This window comes from Bos taurus, chromosome 2 (assembly GCF_002263795.3).
Source record: "Bos taurus isolate L1 Dominette 01449 registration number 42190680 breed Hereford chromosome 2, ARS-UCD2.0, whole genome shotgun sequence".
Classification (NCBI taxonomy): domain Eukaryota; kingdom Metazoa; phylum Chordata; class Mammalia; order Artiodactyla; family Bovidae; genus Bos; species Bos taurus.
In genome coordinates, this window is record NC_037329.1 from 100,996,364 (window position 1) to 101,014,626 (window position 18,263).

The 18,263-nt window shown below is 35.6% G+C and overlaps 1 protein-coding gene across 17 annotated transcripts in view; it reads right to left on the reverse strand.

The window, feature by feature from the left end:
- Positions 1-8,243: 8,243 nt before the first annotated feature.
- IKZF2 (IKAROS family zinc finger 2) overlaps positions 8,244-18,263 on the reverse strand; it is a 203,932-nt gene continuing 193,912 nt past the window's right edge. For all 17 annotated transcript variants that reach the window (XM_059878940.1, XM_010802311.4, XM_010802305.4 and 14 more), the window contains one exon: positions 8,244-16,560. In XM_059878940.1, coding sequence (XP_059734923.1) covers positions 15,836-16,560 — 725 coding nt within the window. In that variant the 3' untranslated portion in view covers positions 8,244-15,835. The remainder of the gene's footprint in view (positions 16,561-18,263) is intronic.

The following is an 18,263-nucleotide window of genomic DNA, read 5'->3' on the forward strand; positions in this document are numbered from 1 at the left end:
CTTCACTAGTTCTTATTTCCCTTGGTATAATTTCAAATTCCTTGAATTAAAACAAAAACAAAAGCCCTAAAAAATAACTCTACTCACCTCTCCAGTTTTATCTCTTGCTATGTCTCTATTCTCAACCTATACTCTAGCCATATTGAGCATGCAATTTCCTGAAGATTCAGTTCAGTTCGGTTGCTCAGTCGTGTCTGACTCTTTGCGATCCCATGGACTGCAACATGCCAGGCTTCCCTGTCCACCAACAACTCCCGGAACTTACTCAAACTCATGTCCATTGAGTTGGTGATGCCATCCAACCATTTCATCCTCTGTCATCCCCTTCTCCTCCTGTCTTCAATCTTTCCCAGCATCAGAGTCTTTTCCAATGAGTCAGTTCTTTGCATTAGGTGGCCAAAGTATTGGAGTTTCAGCTTCAGCATCAGTCCTTCCAATGAATATTCAGGACTGATTTCCTTTAGGATTGACTGGGCTTCCCTGATAGCTCAATTGGTAAAGAATCCTCCTGCAATGCAGGAGACCCTGGTTCTATTTCTGGGTCTGACTGGAAGATCCCCTGGAGAAGGGAAAGGCTACCCACTGCAGTATTATGGCCTGGAGAATTCCATGGACTGTATAGTCCATGGGGTTGCAAAGAGTCAGACATGACTGAGCAACTTTCTCTTTCTTTCTTTCATCAGATGACTTACTGAAAATGTAAGGCAATACGCTCCTGAAGGTTACTGTTCACTTTTATTCTCTTTCTGATTCTCCTTAGTCCTCTCCATCTTGTCTACCTGTCTGTTGGTTTCTCTCCACCCTTCTCTCCAGGAGTTTGTAAATGTCTTCCCTCTGCATAGAGTCCCCTTTCCTCTCACTTTTCCACATGCATTAAATTTACTTCTCTTTTTTTTTTTTTTTTTTTTGTAAGAAGGACTGCTTTCTTTTTTTTGGAATCTGGGTTTTTATAAAATTTTTTTTTAATTTAAATTCATTTATTTTAATTGGAGGCTAATTACTTTACAATATTGTATTGGTTTTGCCATACATGAACATGAATCCGCCACGGGTATACATGTGTTCCCCATCTTGAACCCCACTTCTGTTTATCCTTTTGGACTCAGCTTAGATGTCACTTCTACTGGATTGCTTTTATTTTTATTTGTCCCACTCCAGTGCTAAATTAGGTTTCCCTTCTACTTATTTTCACAGCATTTTCCTTTTACATTTAGAGTAATAACTATCCCTGGTGGCTCAGTCAGTAAAATAAAAAAAAGCTATCTACAATGCAGGAGACCTGAGTTTGATCCCTGTGTTGGAAGATCCCCTGGAGAAGGGAGTCGCAACCCACTCCAGTATTCTTGCCTGGAGAATTTTACGGACAGAGAAGCCTGGTGGGCTGCAGTCCATGGGGTCGCAAAGAACCCATGACTGGGCATGACTGAGCGACTAACACACATCCTGTTTTATTCCTAACTGCTCTTCCCTGTAAGATAATTTCTTTGCATACACAGTGTGTGTCATATTCAATATTATGCCTTAAGCACACAATCTGACATATTGGAAGTATTGAAAAAAGAATGAAATCCTTATGCATGCTAAGTCGCTTCAGTCATGTCTGACTCTTTGGGACCTTATGGACTGCAGCCTGCCAGGCTCTGCTGTCCATGGGGATTCTCCAAGCAAGAATACTAGAGTGGGTTGCCATGCCCTCCTCCAGGAGATTTTCCTGACCCAGGAATCGAACCTGCATCTCCTGCGGCTCCTGCCTTGCAGGAGGATTCTTTACCCCCGAGCCACGAGGAAACTCCCTATAGTACTTAGCAAAGTGGCTTGCCTGCAGTAGGCATTCTAATCCCTTAACTTTTAGTTGATCTTACTAGTGAATACTGTAACAGGAACCAAACATGCACAAAAGAAAAAGATGGTATAGAAAGGGATAGAGCTTATAGTCTCCTCAAACTTTCCAAGTAGATTCTAATGTTAGACACAGACAGAAAACAGCAAAATTCTATAAAGCAATTATCCTTCAATAAAAAATAAATTAATTTAAAAAAAAGCATCTACACATTCTGTCTTCTTAAAGCTTCATCCTAAAGGCTAATTCTGTAGACATTTGCTTAAATTTCCCCAAGGACACAAGTGGTATTGCCAAGAATCCCAGAATAAGTAACATTCACTGAGTCAGAATTGTAGAATGAAAATATGTTGTTCATATGAAAATATGTTGTTTCATACTTGTTTTTGTTCTTCTAGAAGTATTTACCAAGTAATTTCTTCAGGGTTCTCAAAAGAAAAACAAACAAACAAAAAAAACCTTACATCTTCAAATGATAATAATTTACTTCCTCCACCTTGACAGAATCAGGTTTTTAAATCTAGGTTTTGAAAGGTGTACATGATTCCATAACTATGTCTTCTAAATATTCCATGTTTAATATTAATAAAATGATCAAGGACTTAGACCCATATGCAGCCTAACTTTACTTGTAGTAAAACATCAAAAGGCCTTGCTGTGTCATGAATTAGGTATTACTACATATCAATTAGGCCTGTTTCATACAGTGATAAATGCAGTGGGATAGGTCATTCATGTTTACGGTCATTCAGATGGCCAATGATGTCACTGTCCTTGTTTCTCCAGATTAGTTTTATTATGTAGTTCGGGCATAATAGCTGGGCAAATGGGATGAATTTAGATCTCACAGACCAAAACAAATTTTAGAAGTTAAAGCTCTTTTCCCATTCTAGACTATTGCACCTGTAATTTACACGGGTTCGAAAAAGTGAAAGTAACTCTTACTTAAAAACGAGAAAAGTTGAAAAAGTCTTTGCTTCTGAGAAATACAAGGGTTATTTATAACCCAGCCTACAGAGAAATAAAGAACAAACAGTAGATCAATAGAAACCAGAGTTTACAGACTTAAAATGTAACAAGTGAACAAACTATACTAGTTGGCCCCTTACCCCTGTACTGGTGTATTATTACAGGTGACATTTGCTATCCAAAAGCAGAAGGCTGAGAGATCACCATCCCTAATGCTTAGACATGCCAGGTTACCATGGAACACTAGCATTGCCCAAAGCTACTTATCAACCTTTATGTGGTGACTAATAATTATAGTTGGGTTACACACATTTTGGAAATGTGGCTGGCAAGGCATACTGACTTCAGGCAAGAATACTGAAATGTGTAGCCATTCCCTTCTCCAGGGGATCTTCCTGGCCCAGGGATTAAAACTGGGTCTCCTGCATTGCAGGTGGATTCTTTAACATCTGAGCCATCATGGAAGTACAATATGAGCCACATGATCATACAAAAGAAAACACATACCCTCCATTAACTTGGTCATTTGGGGAGGATTTTTTTTTTAAACTGGGATTATTGTACCATGTTTTCTGAGTCACATACAGGAATTTAAAATCACTCTTCCAAGCATATCTAACATAATTCATCTTAAAAAACCTACACCATGAAGATAATCTACACTCATACAATGATATGTTAGCAAATTTTTTGCATGGCTTCAAAATCACCACACAATATCAAATTCTTCCATGTTAAGTTTTTTATAGTTTAGAAACTATAACCAGGATAAATTAAGAGGAGTTCAAAATGTAGTACAAAGGAGCATGTTACTAATGATGAACAATACCATATTTAATATGGTGGCAGGTATCTCAGGATATTTGATAATTTTTAAAAAGCCAAAACCAGTTTTATAATTAAGGCAGAGAATGGTTTTCAGTATACTATAGTTTAATTATATAATATCATGTGCCCATTTTAGAATTTCAATTTAAAAAAAGTATATATGAATAACACAGTGCAAATTCAAAAGAATTAAGCAATAGCTCACTTCATATCTCAAAGGCCTGAGAAAGCTACTCAAATTCTTCTTGGCAAATAAATGTTGTCCCTTTACATATGCCTGAAGCAGAATTTTTCTCCTGCTTATTATGTGTTCAAGTGATCACATTCTTAGCTATAATCAGACCTGTCAGAACATTAAAGAAGAAGGCAGAAGACTCCGGGCTTATACTTGTAACTTGGAAAATGTATTAGTGTTATACATTGGTTATAGCCAACCTCTACCATTTGTTAGGATGGCTACAAAGTAATTTGGCTAAGAGTTTGGGAAAACCTGACTCATTGACTGTCCCAGTTATTTATTTTTTCCCTTGAGTATTATCAGATGATAGTAATATATATGCATGTTACAATCTGATGCAAATAAATAAAACAAGAAAGGAGGTGGGGTGGGGTGGGGAGACAAAGGATAGACTGTTTGAAGGCCAAAATATCGGGTTAATTACTTACATCATAGAAGACAAGAGAACATGATGGTCGGCGTAACTACAGCAACCATCCCTGAAGACTGGGGAACTTGTCAGGTCAAAGCCAAGAAATTCCAGGTGGTTGTACATGTCTGAATCCTGAAGATACACAACATGAAGTTGGATTTTATCATAAATGTATCACTCACTTCATGATCGCTAGAGTTGAAACTGGGTTGAATCTTGGCAACTCCCTTATGCTACAGAATTAATGATGTTAAAACTTAGTGGATAGATTTTAGCACCTGGCAAGAATAAGCACAATGTCCAGGCCACTCACTGAGTTTTGAAAGATACCATAAAGTGACAACTTTTCATTGCAAACACTTGGATATCATGGCCAGTGCTTCCAGTACAAATATCTTCCTATTACTCATGACAAGTTAGCTCAAGGTTTTTTTTTTTTTTTTTTAGATACAAAAGAGTTGGAAAACAAAGTGTGAATACTAGAAATTAAATTCTGCAATAAGGAAGGAAAATAAGTATGGGGATATGGATAGTGTGATTTAGAAACAGGCAAAGAATGCCATTAATTATGGAGGAAATTGGTAAATAAGCGAAAGTCTACACTTTCAAAAATCAAGTATGAAAGTAGTCTTCAGAAGACCATGTTTAGGATAATTGATCCATCCTTAAAGTTTCTGCAGAAAAATTTTATTTCCAATTATTTTTGCCCTGTTACTTAATGCTGTTTCTTAGCCTTCCTGACTGTGTCAAGGAGTTTTATCTGGAATCATTCTGTTTAAATATCACAATTAGCAAAACATTACTTATAAAGTATGTCTGTTGAAACATTATTTTTTGTTACCACTACCTTGTAATATTTTCCGTCCTTGTCCATTTGGGCTCATATAAGAAAATACCACAGACTGTGCAGCTTATAGTACAATAGACATTTCTCACAATTCTGGAAGTCCAAGATCAAGGAAACAGTTTGTTCCCATTCTGGTGAAGGCTCTCTTCCTGGTTCATAGCTGGTGACTTCTTGCTGTGTTGAATGGAATAAGGGGCTCTGGGAGGCCTCTTTTTTAAGGGAATTAATCCTTCATGAGGTTCTACTCTCATGACCTAATCACCTCCCAAAGGCCCCACCTCCTAAAACCATCAAACTGCAATTAGGATTTCAACTTACGAATTTTAGGGGGGACACAAACATTCAGACTGTAAATTTATGGTTCCTGTTTATTAAACAGGATTAAATGGGATTTATCAATCAAATGCTGAACAAAGCTCTTTTGGAAATGAAACCCTGGACTAAGTATAGCTGGAGTAGTTTTAGCTTTTTCACGTATTGGGGGTATTTATGAACAAAATCACAACTAACCTGAACCTATTTAATTATTAATAAAATATCAGGTAGATGACACTTTCCATGATAATTTTGAGAGTAAACTAGATAAAGCCATTTACAATTGTGCTAATTTTTAAAGTATTTTTTTAAAGGCACAGTTAAAACTCATATTCTCTTTGCACTAAATTATTCATATTAAAAGTGATTTTAAAAAGTGATTGTAAAAAAATAAAATAAATAAATAAAAGTGTACTTCAGATTAATTAGAATTGTGACAGGATGAAGAACAGGTATCAAATGGTACAACAGGTTATTTGAGACAAGTAGGGAAAGAGAAAAAAGGTTGGTGTAGACACAGATAAGGAGGGGGTTGTGGACACAGATGAGCGAGGTGAGAAAGAAGCTGGAAAGAGATGTAGATGAACTATGTGACATAATGAGAAAAAACAGGGAGTGAAGGGAAAAAAAGGCCACTTACTCCCTACACTGGGATATTCCTCTTCCAAGAAGCACGTCCACTTTGACTGCTCTAACAGCCAAATAGCCCAGGTCTCCCCATTCTGATTTCTGAATGTATAATATTAGAGTTAGAAACTCTCCCATATCATTTGCAAAAGCTGTGACGGTCGCCATCTCTTCAGCTTTTATATCCACCAAACCAGAACCAATACATGGCCAGGCCATTGAGATAACAGGGGCTTTATTCCCATTCCCTCTTGGTTAAATTCTCCTCCTTCCCCATCAAGGGATTTCATAAAACCCTCCCAGTGGAGACAACCTGATTCTGATCCCAATTTCCATTAGCTCAGGCACCATGACTATGCTGCGTAACTACTGTTTCTTTAGTGACAGGCTTACCTAAGGACCAGAAGAGCCCCAAACATACACCCTTACCTTACTTCATTGCTATCTTTGGTTCTTCCTGTGCATTTAAAAATCTTGCTTCTTTGCATATGTTCCAACGGGTCAGATGATCAGGCTCATACAGCTGTTTTAAGGGCTTCTAGAACAAACAACTCAACACCAATATGGGCAGTAAATGTTTTTACTGTTTTGAGGGATTTGTCCTGTGCCTGACAAAACGTCAAGTTAGAAGCAGTTGGTCTGATCGAAGACATATTTTAGGATGAAAGAGCAGCAGTAAAAAGAAAAAGACTGTTTTTCTCAGACTGAGCATGTATCTATTTTCTGGGATCTCCTTTCACTTTCTCTATTTTAATATGGAATTATGGGCACATTATCCTGTTTGTTAATTCCTCCTCTGCCTGATAGGCTAGTTTATGGAAGCATCTCCCTCAAGTTTTGTGTCAAACCACAGAAGGGGAGCAAAATTCAGTTTTACCAGTAATTATCGTTGTTGGTTATCTCCAGAGAGAAGTTAAAAAAAAAAAAAATCACATGGGAAACTGTCATGAGGGCTATTAACAAAACATGAGGTTTTGTTGAATGTTTCATGGATCCATCTTAGTACTCCCTAATAGCAAGAGTCAGAGTTGCTAAAATGCTAAAAATGAACCTCTTTCACCAGATGGCTTGCACCATTGGGCTTGAGCATGTTGATAAAAAGCCTTACAAGCATATCAAGATTTCAATTATTTATCCTTTCTCTGATGCTACTGCAATAGAAAAACCAAGAACAAATGGCAGGCTTAAAATTTTTTCATTTTGCTTTTGTCAATACTATAGGAGAATCTAACATTTCTGGCTGATCTTGAAGGAATTCTTCATAAAGTTAACACTGGGAGTAATTTATTAAATTCATCTTTTTTTCTAAAAATTAGTATTTTGGACGAAAGGTTGGTCAATGAAATAATATTTCATTTGTAGTTTTCCTTCTCTGTGGCATGTGAAAGTGAAATTTTTGGGGAATGTGATAAATATCCATAAAATTCTAATACTTCTGAAGGAAAATTTTAATAGCCATTTCAAATGTGATGGTAGACTTTAACATGGCGTGGGGGATAAATGATAGCTAAAGCTCAATAAAATGATCTTATAATCATATGTGCTCTTTTACATTTCCAGTTATGGGGACATTTGTAACAACAAACTTCTTGTGTTAAAACATATTTGTAAAATCTGAAGCAATTATGACTCATGCAATGGTGGTAAAACATGAAGCAGAACAGACAACCCATGTTTGCCAATGTGACTGAACAATCTTTATGACTTAATCCTTGATTTCTTGGTCTGACTCCTAAGAAAAGCTGGTTTTGAATATGGTGATTGACCATTACTTGGACTGCCTGTGTAATTCACCCTGTCCTCTGGAGCAAGTCACAGCTTTCTTCCCTCAGGGCTTACTTTTTTCTTCTATAAATAGGGGATAGGCTCTGACATACATAATTTTAAGATTTGTTGTAAGGGTAAAATCAGATATATATGAAATCTGCCTGAAGAGAAGAGAGATGTCATCCTTAACCAACCGTAGGTTATTCTGTTTTCTGCTCTAGTAGACTACACAGTAGTGATGGAGGTTTCTGATTTCATGCATCCACTTCTCAGGGTCAGGTAGTGTGACACATACATACAATGGCAGTGATAACTAAAGCCTAATAGGATTCAAGAGTTTTCTGTATTTGAACAATGTGCTTGTGTACAGAATTTTCACCAGAAAGTTTTTATAGCAAACTTTTTATGTCAGAAGTTTATTTTATTGGTAAAATATTAAATAATATACAGAATTAAAAACTGCACTTACACTTCTGAGAAGAAATAAATCTTGGACAAATTATATGCTTGTTCCTGAGATTCCCTAAATTTATTCCAGTAGCTGTGCACTCAGACAGTACAAACCTTTATAATATAATCCTTTTCACAAAGTATTACAAAGTTTCTGCAGCTTCTTTAGTTGTACTCACATACAAACACACACTCACACATGCATATTACAACACTCATACACGTATACACAATACCCACATACATGCACAGAACATGTATGTGTGTGCATTAAAAACAAATGAAATACAAGTCCCACATTTTAGTCTGCAGTGATAGAACTGTTAGTGGAGGTCTCCAAATTGGTGTATAGCAGGGTGACTTGTCACACAACTGCAAAGACTGTTTCAGTATTTCCATAGTAAACCTCATTTTCTGAGGTATGGTATTTGAGCCTTAAAAAAACTACATTACACTGAGCAAACCTGACATACAAGGTCTGGAATTTTAATTTTACATATATATTTATATATATATATATATCTTTTTTAAACAATAGTTTTTATTTTCCCAAATTATTAGTTTGAAAAAAAATGAGGTTTACTGGTTTGACCTATCTTTTCTTTTCGCTTCTAAAACTTAAAATATCCTAGAAACTGTCTAAGCAATTAGTTTTTAAAGTAGTCTAATTACCTTTGGTATTGTTAAAGAAAAAAAAATTCTAAAATGGCCAAGACATATACTGTACAAATGCAGTAACTGCCTTTTAAAAAAATGCCAAAGAAATGTTATCTTTTTAATCAAAATATGTATTTACATTACAGCAGTTTTACTACAGGGACACAGATATAAAAAAAGAAAATCAGAATGCTACATATAAATACGTAGGATATGAAAAATATCTCTTACTTAAGTTGTATGAAAACAGGAGTGCTCCAAATATTTCTTAAAAATTTTCTCCAATAGGTGATAAGTGTTTAAAATTGAGCTAAGTGCTTTACTTTTATTTTAAAGTTCATTTCCAAAGGAGAAAAGAGAAATAGAAAAAAATATTAGGTTCTTAATTTAAAACACTGGACAACGGTCTAAGAAAAAAAATTCAGTCTCTAAGAATTTCAACTTTAGGATACATTTCTCAGGCTAAAGATTACTAATTTCAACAAAAATTTAGTCTAAATAAAGATACCATGAGATTAGACCAGTGGTTTCCACATTCTCTAATCTTTTGACTGTGGTGTGTTTTTCTTTTTGCTTGTTGTGTCCTTTAACATACCATAATTTTCAAGGGTTTCTTTTTGTTTTTAACTAAAGAAAGAATAAAAAAAATAACCATCGTTTTTAAGACTTCAAGGAAAGTATTGCACTTGTACAGAAAGTAAAGAAAAACATCTTTTAAACTAAGTAGCAGAAGCAATCGCTCTGGGACTGCAAATAACACATGGTCTAAAAGGTTCAACTATTAAGAGCAAATGGGGAGCCTGGAGAACCCACTCCAAACCTGGAATATTATTATAGTAATGTTAAAGCATTTTCTCCCAGCTGGGAGATAGTTAAGACTTTTTGCTTTAGATTTTTAACATCTTTCTAAATTCTTGCAAAAAAATTGTTTAATCTCTCATAACACGCATTTTAGGAGAACAACCAAATCAGAACATAAAATCCAGCAAGAAAGGAAGGAAACATATCATGTTCTTATGATTACATAATTTCTGAAGTCATATTTTAGATGCCCAATATTTGAAAGTGAAAGTAACACAAGGGTTATATACCTTACTCATTTTAATTCAACTACTTTTTAAAAAAATAGAAAACTACACTTGAATATAAAAATATGTCAGCAGATTATACAGCCAACAAAAATCATACACAAAAAATTAAGACTTAAGAGACCTATGAACTGGAAATAAAAACTTGACCTAATCCTCAAACTAGTAGGGGGAAAGAGAGGCAGAGACAATGATGGAGGGAACATGGACAGAAAAAAGAAAGGAGGTGGTGAAAGCAGGCAAAATTTAAGAGATCACAAAGAACTTCGATACACACAAGGGGACGTGATTTATGTTCAACATCCAAGAGTATACTTGACAAGTCAAAATGTTTTATCACAGTTTCAGAAACTGAACTACTTAAAAAAAAACAAAAACACAAAAGAATAACAAAAAACAAAACCCAGAGTCTTTCCCTTGTTACAGTGTATTCATGAAAAAAAAAAAAATCCATTTCCAGTAAATTAAGTAGAATCCTGGTAAGTGCATAGTTGGGGAATCAGTGACCTCCACCCATTGAAGAAGCTTTTCTTACTGTGTGTCACTTGAGGTAATTTAAAGGGCCAGATTAACTGCAAACTGGCTTATCGAAACCTATAAGAAGTTTTATGCTGTACTTTATGTGGCTTAGCAGAGGGCCTCTAAATTTTATATTTTATTCACAAAAAGGACATCTTAGAAAACTAGTCATTCACGTACCACTCTGTATGGGATACAGGTTAATTCACAATAAATTTATACAGAAAATATACAAATGCAATGTTATGGGAGAAAAACCCCATAAACAGAATTAGGAACTTATTTTCAAAGAGTGTGTGTGAAAAATACCCACAAACTTACAGTACAGCAAGAGAAAACTAAAAAGCTAGAAATATAATGTTACATAAAAAACCTTATGGAAATTCCAAAATTTTAGGTTTCTGCAATAAATGTAAAAATATTCTAGGTGTCATTATTTGGCCTAGCAATACACTATGATAAAAAGAAACACTAGCATATCACAGCTTCTTGGTCATATGACATTTGCTTTGAATAACAAGCAGCTCATTTTTTTTTAAAAGCTGTCATACTCTAACACATCCCTTGCAAGTAATACACAACCATGGTAGGAAATCATTTGAGATTATGCTTTGGAGAATAGCGATATGATATGACTCTTCAATTCTGTTTTGTTCAAGGAGAATTAATGGCCTGCTTCTTTACATCATTCCACACAACATTAACAGGTTAGAAGAGGATGTTCTAAGACTAGTAGAACACTAGACTATAGGTGAAATTCCAAAACAATACTGTATTTTATTGATTCAAAATTCCACTAATAAAGCCTTGTTTGATACTAGAACTTATTCTTCCTTAAAAACAAAACAAAAATACATACCATACCATAATGCAATTCACAGCTACAATTTCCCTCCACCTCATATACTACCCGCATAATCTTGTAATGGTGTTCAGAAATACTATCAAACTAAAAAGATAGCAACATCTGGTTTCAAAGCTTTCTTTTACTTTAAGCAGATGAGCTGAAAGTCTCTGTATGGGAAATTCCTCTAATGGTTTTGACCTAAGAACACAAAGATGAATTATATAGTAATTTTAAGTGATTTTTAAAAATGCATAATACAAGTGTTGTAGAACTAAACAGCTAGCCAACACTCAATGCATTTTAAAAAGGCACAAACATAAATAAATTTTATAAGTATTTGATACATTAAATTCAGGATCTTAAGACCAGTTACTGTATATTTTAATTATTTTGCAGAAACTGGAGGTTTAAAAACATTTCTAAGATAACTTTTGTATATATAAACTTCAATTTCACCCCCCTACTCTTTTCTTCTTTTGCCTCTGGGGAATTTTCTGTTTTAGAATAATTTTCATACAGACAATATTTACTGAAATAATCTATAAAATAGAATGAAAAATGATCAAAAATTGTAACTTATCCCTTTCTGTAAAATGAATAATTCAAAATTAAAAAATAACATAGCCAATACCTCCTATAATCTAAGTTCTGTCTTGAAATCAGGAGCGTAGAGTTTTTTATTTGTATTTTTGCAGACTTCTCTGTTCTTTTTCCATTCACTTTAAGGAATCAGTTTAAAGATAACAAAGTAAAACATCATTTTCATCGAAATGCCTTCACTGATGTAATTTCTGTCAAACATTTATAAAATATCATAAAAACTTCATGGTTTTGTGACGTCTAAGACTGAAACACAGAACCCATAAATAAAAACAATACCGAGCTCACTAAAACATTCTTGCCTTTCTCCATTTGCCAACAAGTAAAAGTTGAAAACTCTTCCTATTTAAGAGTAATTTGTGTTTCTTTCACTTTAGAGGTTATGTGAAATCAGCTTAACAGTTTTTTTTGATTCACTGTTTTGATTTGTTCTGGAAGTACATAGTAAAGACTCAAGGTTTAAGTTGAATAGTTGTGACCACTCCTAAAGATAGACTAGTAACTTTAATATTTCTCTATACAGTCTGATAAAGTAAACCTATTAAGTTGCTCAGGTATTAATCATAATTTTAACTCTCTATAGGCTCCTGTAACACACCTGATTAATTCATGAATTTTCTTTAAAAGAATGTGTATGTATACTGCGATGCACGCACACAGCAGCTTGTACGTCTGTAGGGGATACAGTCCCTCCTTGCAGCCGGATGGGAATCCTAGTCTCTCATTCTCCCATTTTGTCCCTCCAGAAGATTCACAACAGAATGTTTCAACAACTTGAAATCTCTTCCAATTTGCTTATTGGTCACTTTCACTATTGTAAAAAGCCAGATTAGAATGGCTTTAAAAAAGTGATTGACCACTTTTAGAGAGAGGCAATACATATCTTTTAACATGAGCTGGATATAAAATTCTGGGCAAAATTAGGGCAAAACAACATGATGCATTTTTGCCAAACTGGAAAATCAGAGACTAACCCATTTTCATGCCCCTCAAATACTCTAATGTGAAATCTCACCTAAATAAGCTGAGCATATAACTGTTATGTAAAACTTGATTTACTTGGTGTCTGCCCCTCATATTTATTTTTAGGTGCAACCATCTTGCATATTTCCTTTTGTGAAGAAGCATGCAAATATAGCCATCCAGAGTTTCCCAGAAAGCACTGTGTCCACAAAAATTCTATCTAACCTACACATTGGAAGTGACCTTGTCCTCATTTGCCCCTGCTACACCCTAAGCCATCTTTATCCCTAGTTGTTTCTCCTATGAAGCTCAGAAAGTACAAGTAATCCAGTGGTGGAAACGTTTTGAAAAAAGATTTTCAAAAAGATGGAATCAGAAAGGGAGAGTGCCATTAGTACTGTCCTCAGGGGGTAATTCTACAATTCTGTAGGTCCACTGAATTCAGTTACATCCCTGGGCAGGTAGGCACATGATTGTTCATATACTGAAAAAAAATTAGTAAGCAGGAAAAAAACTCATAGATGATGCCAGCAGAAGTTCACACATAGCCAAAATTATGAACATATTGACTGCCATCCAAATGTTTCCTTAAATTACAGTAAAACACAAAATCACTAACCTTAAATTATTTACCTCCCTCCAAAAGGAAAAAAAACGAAATTCCAATTATATATGTGGGGTTGGGATAGATGGGGTATGTCTCAAAGACATGCTTCACCTATGAATAATACATTGTATGTTCACAATGTGGTAATGCACCCGAGCATGCAGGAAAAAAAGTGACAGTTGACATTCTATTTAAAACATTTCACATCTCCGATTTGGTGCTTTCTCTTAGATGTAAAGGAATAGTTTGGGTATTTCTCCAAAAATAATTGCCACAGAGGGCGAGTGAAAGAGAGCTGAGTTGTAACCATTTTTTGCCTAGCTCTAGCGGTGTCAGTGCTTAGACGTTGATTACACAAGTGAATGGCAAACTGAAAATGGGTGATGAACATTATTGGGGCCAGACCTGCTTATCCATCATAGTTCTCTAGTGTTGCTAATTCTCACATCATTCTGCACTAAAAAACAGTTTCAACATCCCACTGAATGATTTTTTTAGAGCAGTTATCACTTACTGCTTAATGTAATTTTAACATGCAGAAATGGTTATCAGACAATCCAGTCGTGGTCAGGCCTGTCCTCTCTAAACACAAGCAGCGAATTCTCCCTCCAAGTGGGCCCCCCACACATGAATTTAATCAATTTCACTCAGTTCCTCCCCTCTAATGCTGTTAAACTGCAAAGAAAAAACAGAACACCCATATAAATGAAATTAAAATCTGTCCATGAAATATGCCAACGTATACATGAATTAAAAGAAGAAAAATTCTTTAGTAAGGGACTGAGATTCATAAGAGCTTATATATATTAATAGTTTCATGTTTTCGAGACAGAAAAGTGTGGACCTGAACACTTTAGCTTGGAGGTTCGGTTGCATTCTAGACTCCAAGAATGGTAAAAATAAGCTTCTGTTTTATCTATAATGCACCGGTTACAAAGAAGTTGCTTTTTCCTTGTACCAAAAGTTGTAAATATTATTATTGAAGAAATACTAGAATAAATAGCCCTAGTTTCATAACCTTATGTGGTTCAAGTTACCATACTTGGGTCAAATTAGCAACTGCTCTGAGGAGATTTTGAAAGAAATAGCCTACAGCAAGATTTTTAAGACTTTCCACCAGAAGAATAAAAGATGAACAGACTATGGACAAAACACTGGGGGGTCAAAGCTTGAAAAATAAAACTAGTGAAAAGAGAAATACCAGAAAAGGGATTTCTGAGTGGGTTTTTCCCCCCTACTGTTAGCCTAATTATATTGATATTTTTCTGCTGACTGGTTAACACTGATTAAATGCTGATAAAGTGACAATCGTAAGCATACTTTTTAGAAAGGAATACGTATACTATGCTGCCATCACATTACAGCTGTAAAAGAAAACTTCCCAAACAAATTTAAGAAAAGCAGAGGTCCCTTCTGAAAACTACTGAATGCCTCTTAGCCACTCTTAGACCATATGTTATTCTGAAAACTAGATAAAAACACTATTTGTTAAAGGTGTTCAAAGTAAGGCTGCCAGGGTGTCTATAAAATGCAAGTCATCAAAACTATGGAAAAACAGTGCTTAAGTTTAGAAAAATAAGATCATAGGACCTCAGATGTATTGTAGCTGTCCTTAACTACCTGTAGTTTATAAGTTTTTCTATATGGTACAGGGTACAACATACCGTATTATAAATTCCACAGGGGAAGTAAACATAGAACCCACAACAACTACTCATCCAAGGAGTTATCATGGAAAATAACGTGTGTGTGTTCCATGATCTCTAGAGGAAAAGGAAAACAATTTACATTTTGAAACAAATTCTTCTTTGACCAATAAAATTACTTATCCTATTTAAAACTGTGAAAGTCCAACCCAGAAAATGCTAATCTTTCCTGCCTTTGCACAATCCTGAACATCAGTGGCAAATTAGAATCCTTAGATGAATCTTTATGAATCAAGTGATTTTTTTTTTCTCAAAGCATGATATACCTTATATCTATGCATGGCAGAAATGAACTGCTCTTAAATTCCCACACAATAAACAAGTCAAGCTGTTAAGGAACAATGTCCCCTGTCTCTTCTCTCTTCCGTTTCTTCCTTATTGTAATCAGGCAGAGCAAATGACACTGCGTCCACAAAATAAGAATTAACGACAGTAACAATATTTAAAAATAAAAAAAAAGGTATGTCAACATCTGAGGAAGGTGGGATTGTAAGTGCAGTATTTCTTCATGTGCAGTTCGTTACTTCATAGGGGTCCCCTTTGGAATGAAAAGGCCTAGTGGAATGTGTGCTCCCCTCGAACAATGTGTGATGAAAACTCATAACGGTCCTGGCTTCTGTAGCCACAGATGTTGCATTCCAGTGGGTCCCGGTAGCCATGGCAACCCATGTGAATGGTGTACATGACATGGTCTAGGAAAAGGACTCGGCAGTGCTCACACTTGAAGGCTCTAATCTGTTCACCTTCTCCATTGAAGACCTTGTAGATGTCCTTCAGTGAGCCCTTAGGAGCCTTGGTGGTATCCAAAGCCTTGACATCCTCCTTCATGTAAGCTGGGCTTTGTTTCCTCTTGGGATTTAAGGCAGGGTTTCCTTGGTAAGACTGGTGGTCATCATGGCTGCTTTCTGAGTCAGTAGAATCTAGGCAGCTATTGCTGGGAGAGGCCTCTCTTTCCTGGGGTCGACTCTTTGGTCTGATGAGAGAGATAGGGCCATCCATGTTGTTTTCATGACTATCGGAGGTTTCCCTGCTAATGGGTCTTTCTATCCTATTTGGATGATAGACCTGAGAATAAGCTGAGCTTATAACCGGGGCCACCTCAGCGATTGTGCTTGGCGGGTGCTGCATCAGTGGGTGAAGGGCCTCAGCTCCAAGGTAGGTGATTGCATTGTTGATGGCTTGGTCCATCATATGAGACTGCATCAGCTCAGCCTCCTTCTCATATGTTAAGTTCATATCAAAGTGAATGTCTGGGTAGCTGAATCGCATGATCTTTTCTCCTGAATGGAAGAGGGGGAGAAAAGGAAAAAGGGGGGGAAAAAAAGAATACAACACAATGAATAGCTTGACTAAGGATATATACGTACAAAATTAACTAATCACTTTCATTTTCCATAATATGGTGTATCATTCTTTAGATCAAGTATTTAGGCTCTTTAATTCTGCTGAGACTCACAAATACTCTTAACCTACAGAGAGGATTAGTAATAAAAATGTCACAAGTCATTTGCACTTGTTCTAATGCCATCATGAAAATTCATCTCGCCTGAAAGGTATGATTGAGTGTGTGTTATCTTATTTTCATTCTCTATCAAAGTTTCCACTTGTCTAGAGCTCAGAAACTGTAGAAGAAAGAAGAAATACCAGGTAAAAATAGTCAGAGATTTCCTTGTTTTTGCATATTTTAAACATCAGTGACCAAGCCTCAAAGATCATAAAAACGAGAGTGATACGGTTATAACACCTGTGTTATCTCACTATCGTGTATGGTTAATTTGGTTGATTTAGCTGCTATGTTAGAGAAAGATTATAGACCAAATATATGTCATTCTGGAAAAATTTTAAATGCCACAATTAAAATACTTTTAACGGTTTAATTGATAAACTGAATGAAATTTAGGGCTATATAAAAATAGGGTATTTCCCAAAGCACTTACTTATTATAAACTTGAAAATGGTTGTTTCATTGTTTTGCTTCTTGAAATGGATAATCATTCATTTTTGCATCACCCCTTTCTTATTTAAACACATACGTTATTACTATATGAACACCCACTGTTAGTTTCTCTATATATTTTCTTGACTGAGAGAGATTTGTAGTTTTACTTTTTAACATTTACTTCAACTAATTTAATTTTACTTCAATATTGTATATCAACATAATATCTAAGCTTAACCAATTAAAGGGTTGGTGCATAAAATAATAGTTTAGGTTTTTCTCCTTCAAATATTGCCAGCTTTGGACACAGTATTTTATCTTTTAAAAATTCTGCCATTAAATCAGTGTGTTCTCCTACTAATGCTTACTTTGACTAACATGTACACTGATCCATAGAATTGTATTCTGGAAAAATACTTTTATGTGGCTAGTATTATTTCAGGTTTGAAGGAAGGTCTCCCAGATGAGAGGAAGGTAATGATCAGAGTAATGAAAATTGAAAAAAAATATGAGTAATTATTTCATAGCATACAATTAAGATATTACAGTGTCAAGAGTTTAAAAGTTAAGCTGTGCTGTGCTTAGTCACTACTCAGTAGTGTCCAACTCTGTGTGACCCCATGGACTGTAGCCCACCAGTCTCCTCTGTCCATGGGGATTCTCTAGGCAAGAATACTGGAGTGGGTTGCCTTTCCCTTCTCAAGGGAATCTTCCCAGCTCAGGGATCAAACCCAGGTCTCCCACAACGCAGGAAGATTCTTTACCGACTGAGCCACCAGGGAAGCACTGTTTAGAGGGTGTGACAACGATTTAGAGATTATTTATAATACAGTGTGATATGTGGTATGGGGTTAACTAAGGAATACAAAACTCACAGTATTAATAAAAGAAAGCTTCCTGAAGAAAGTGACACCACAGAATGAATGTAATGACAGATATTAGCAAAGTAAAGGAAGGGTAAGGGTTGGAGAAACTGGTAGGAAGGCTCAGAGGCAGGAGGGCATGACTCATCCTAGGGATTACTAACACTTTGCATACGGCTGA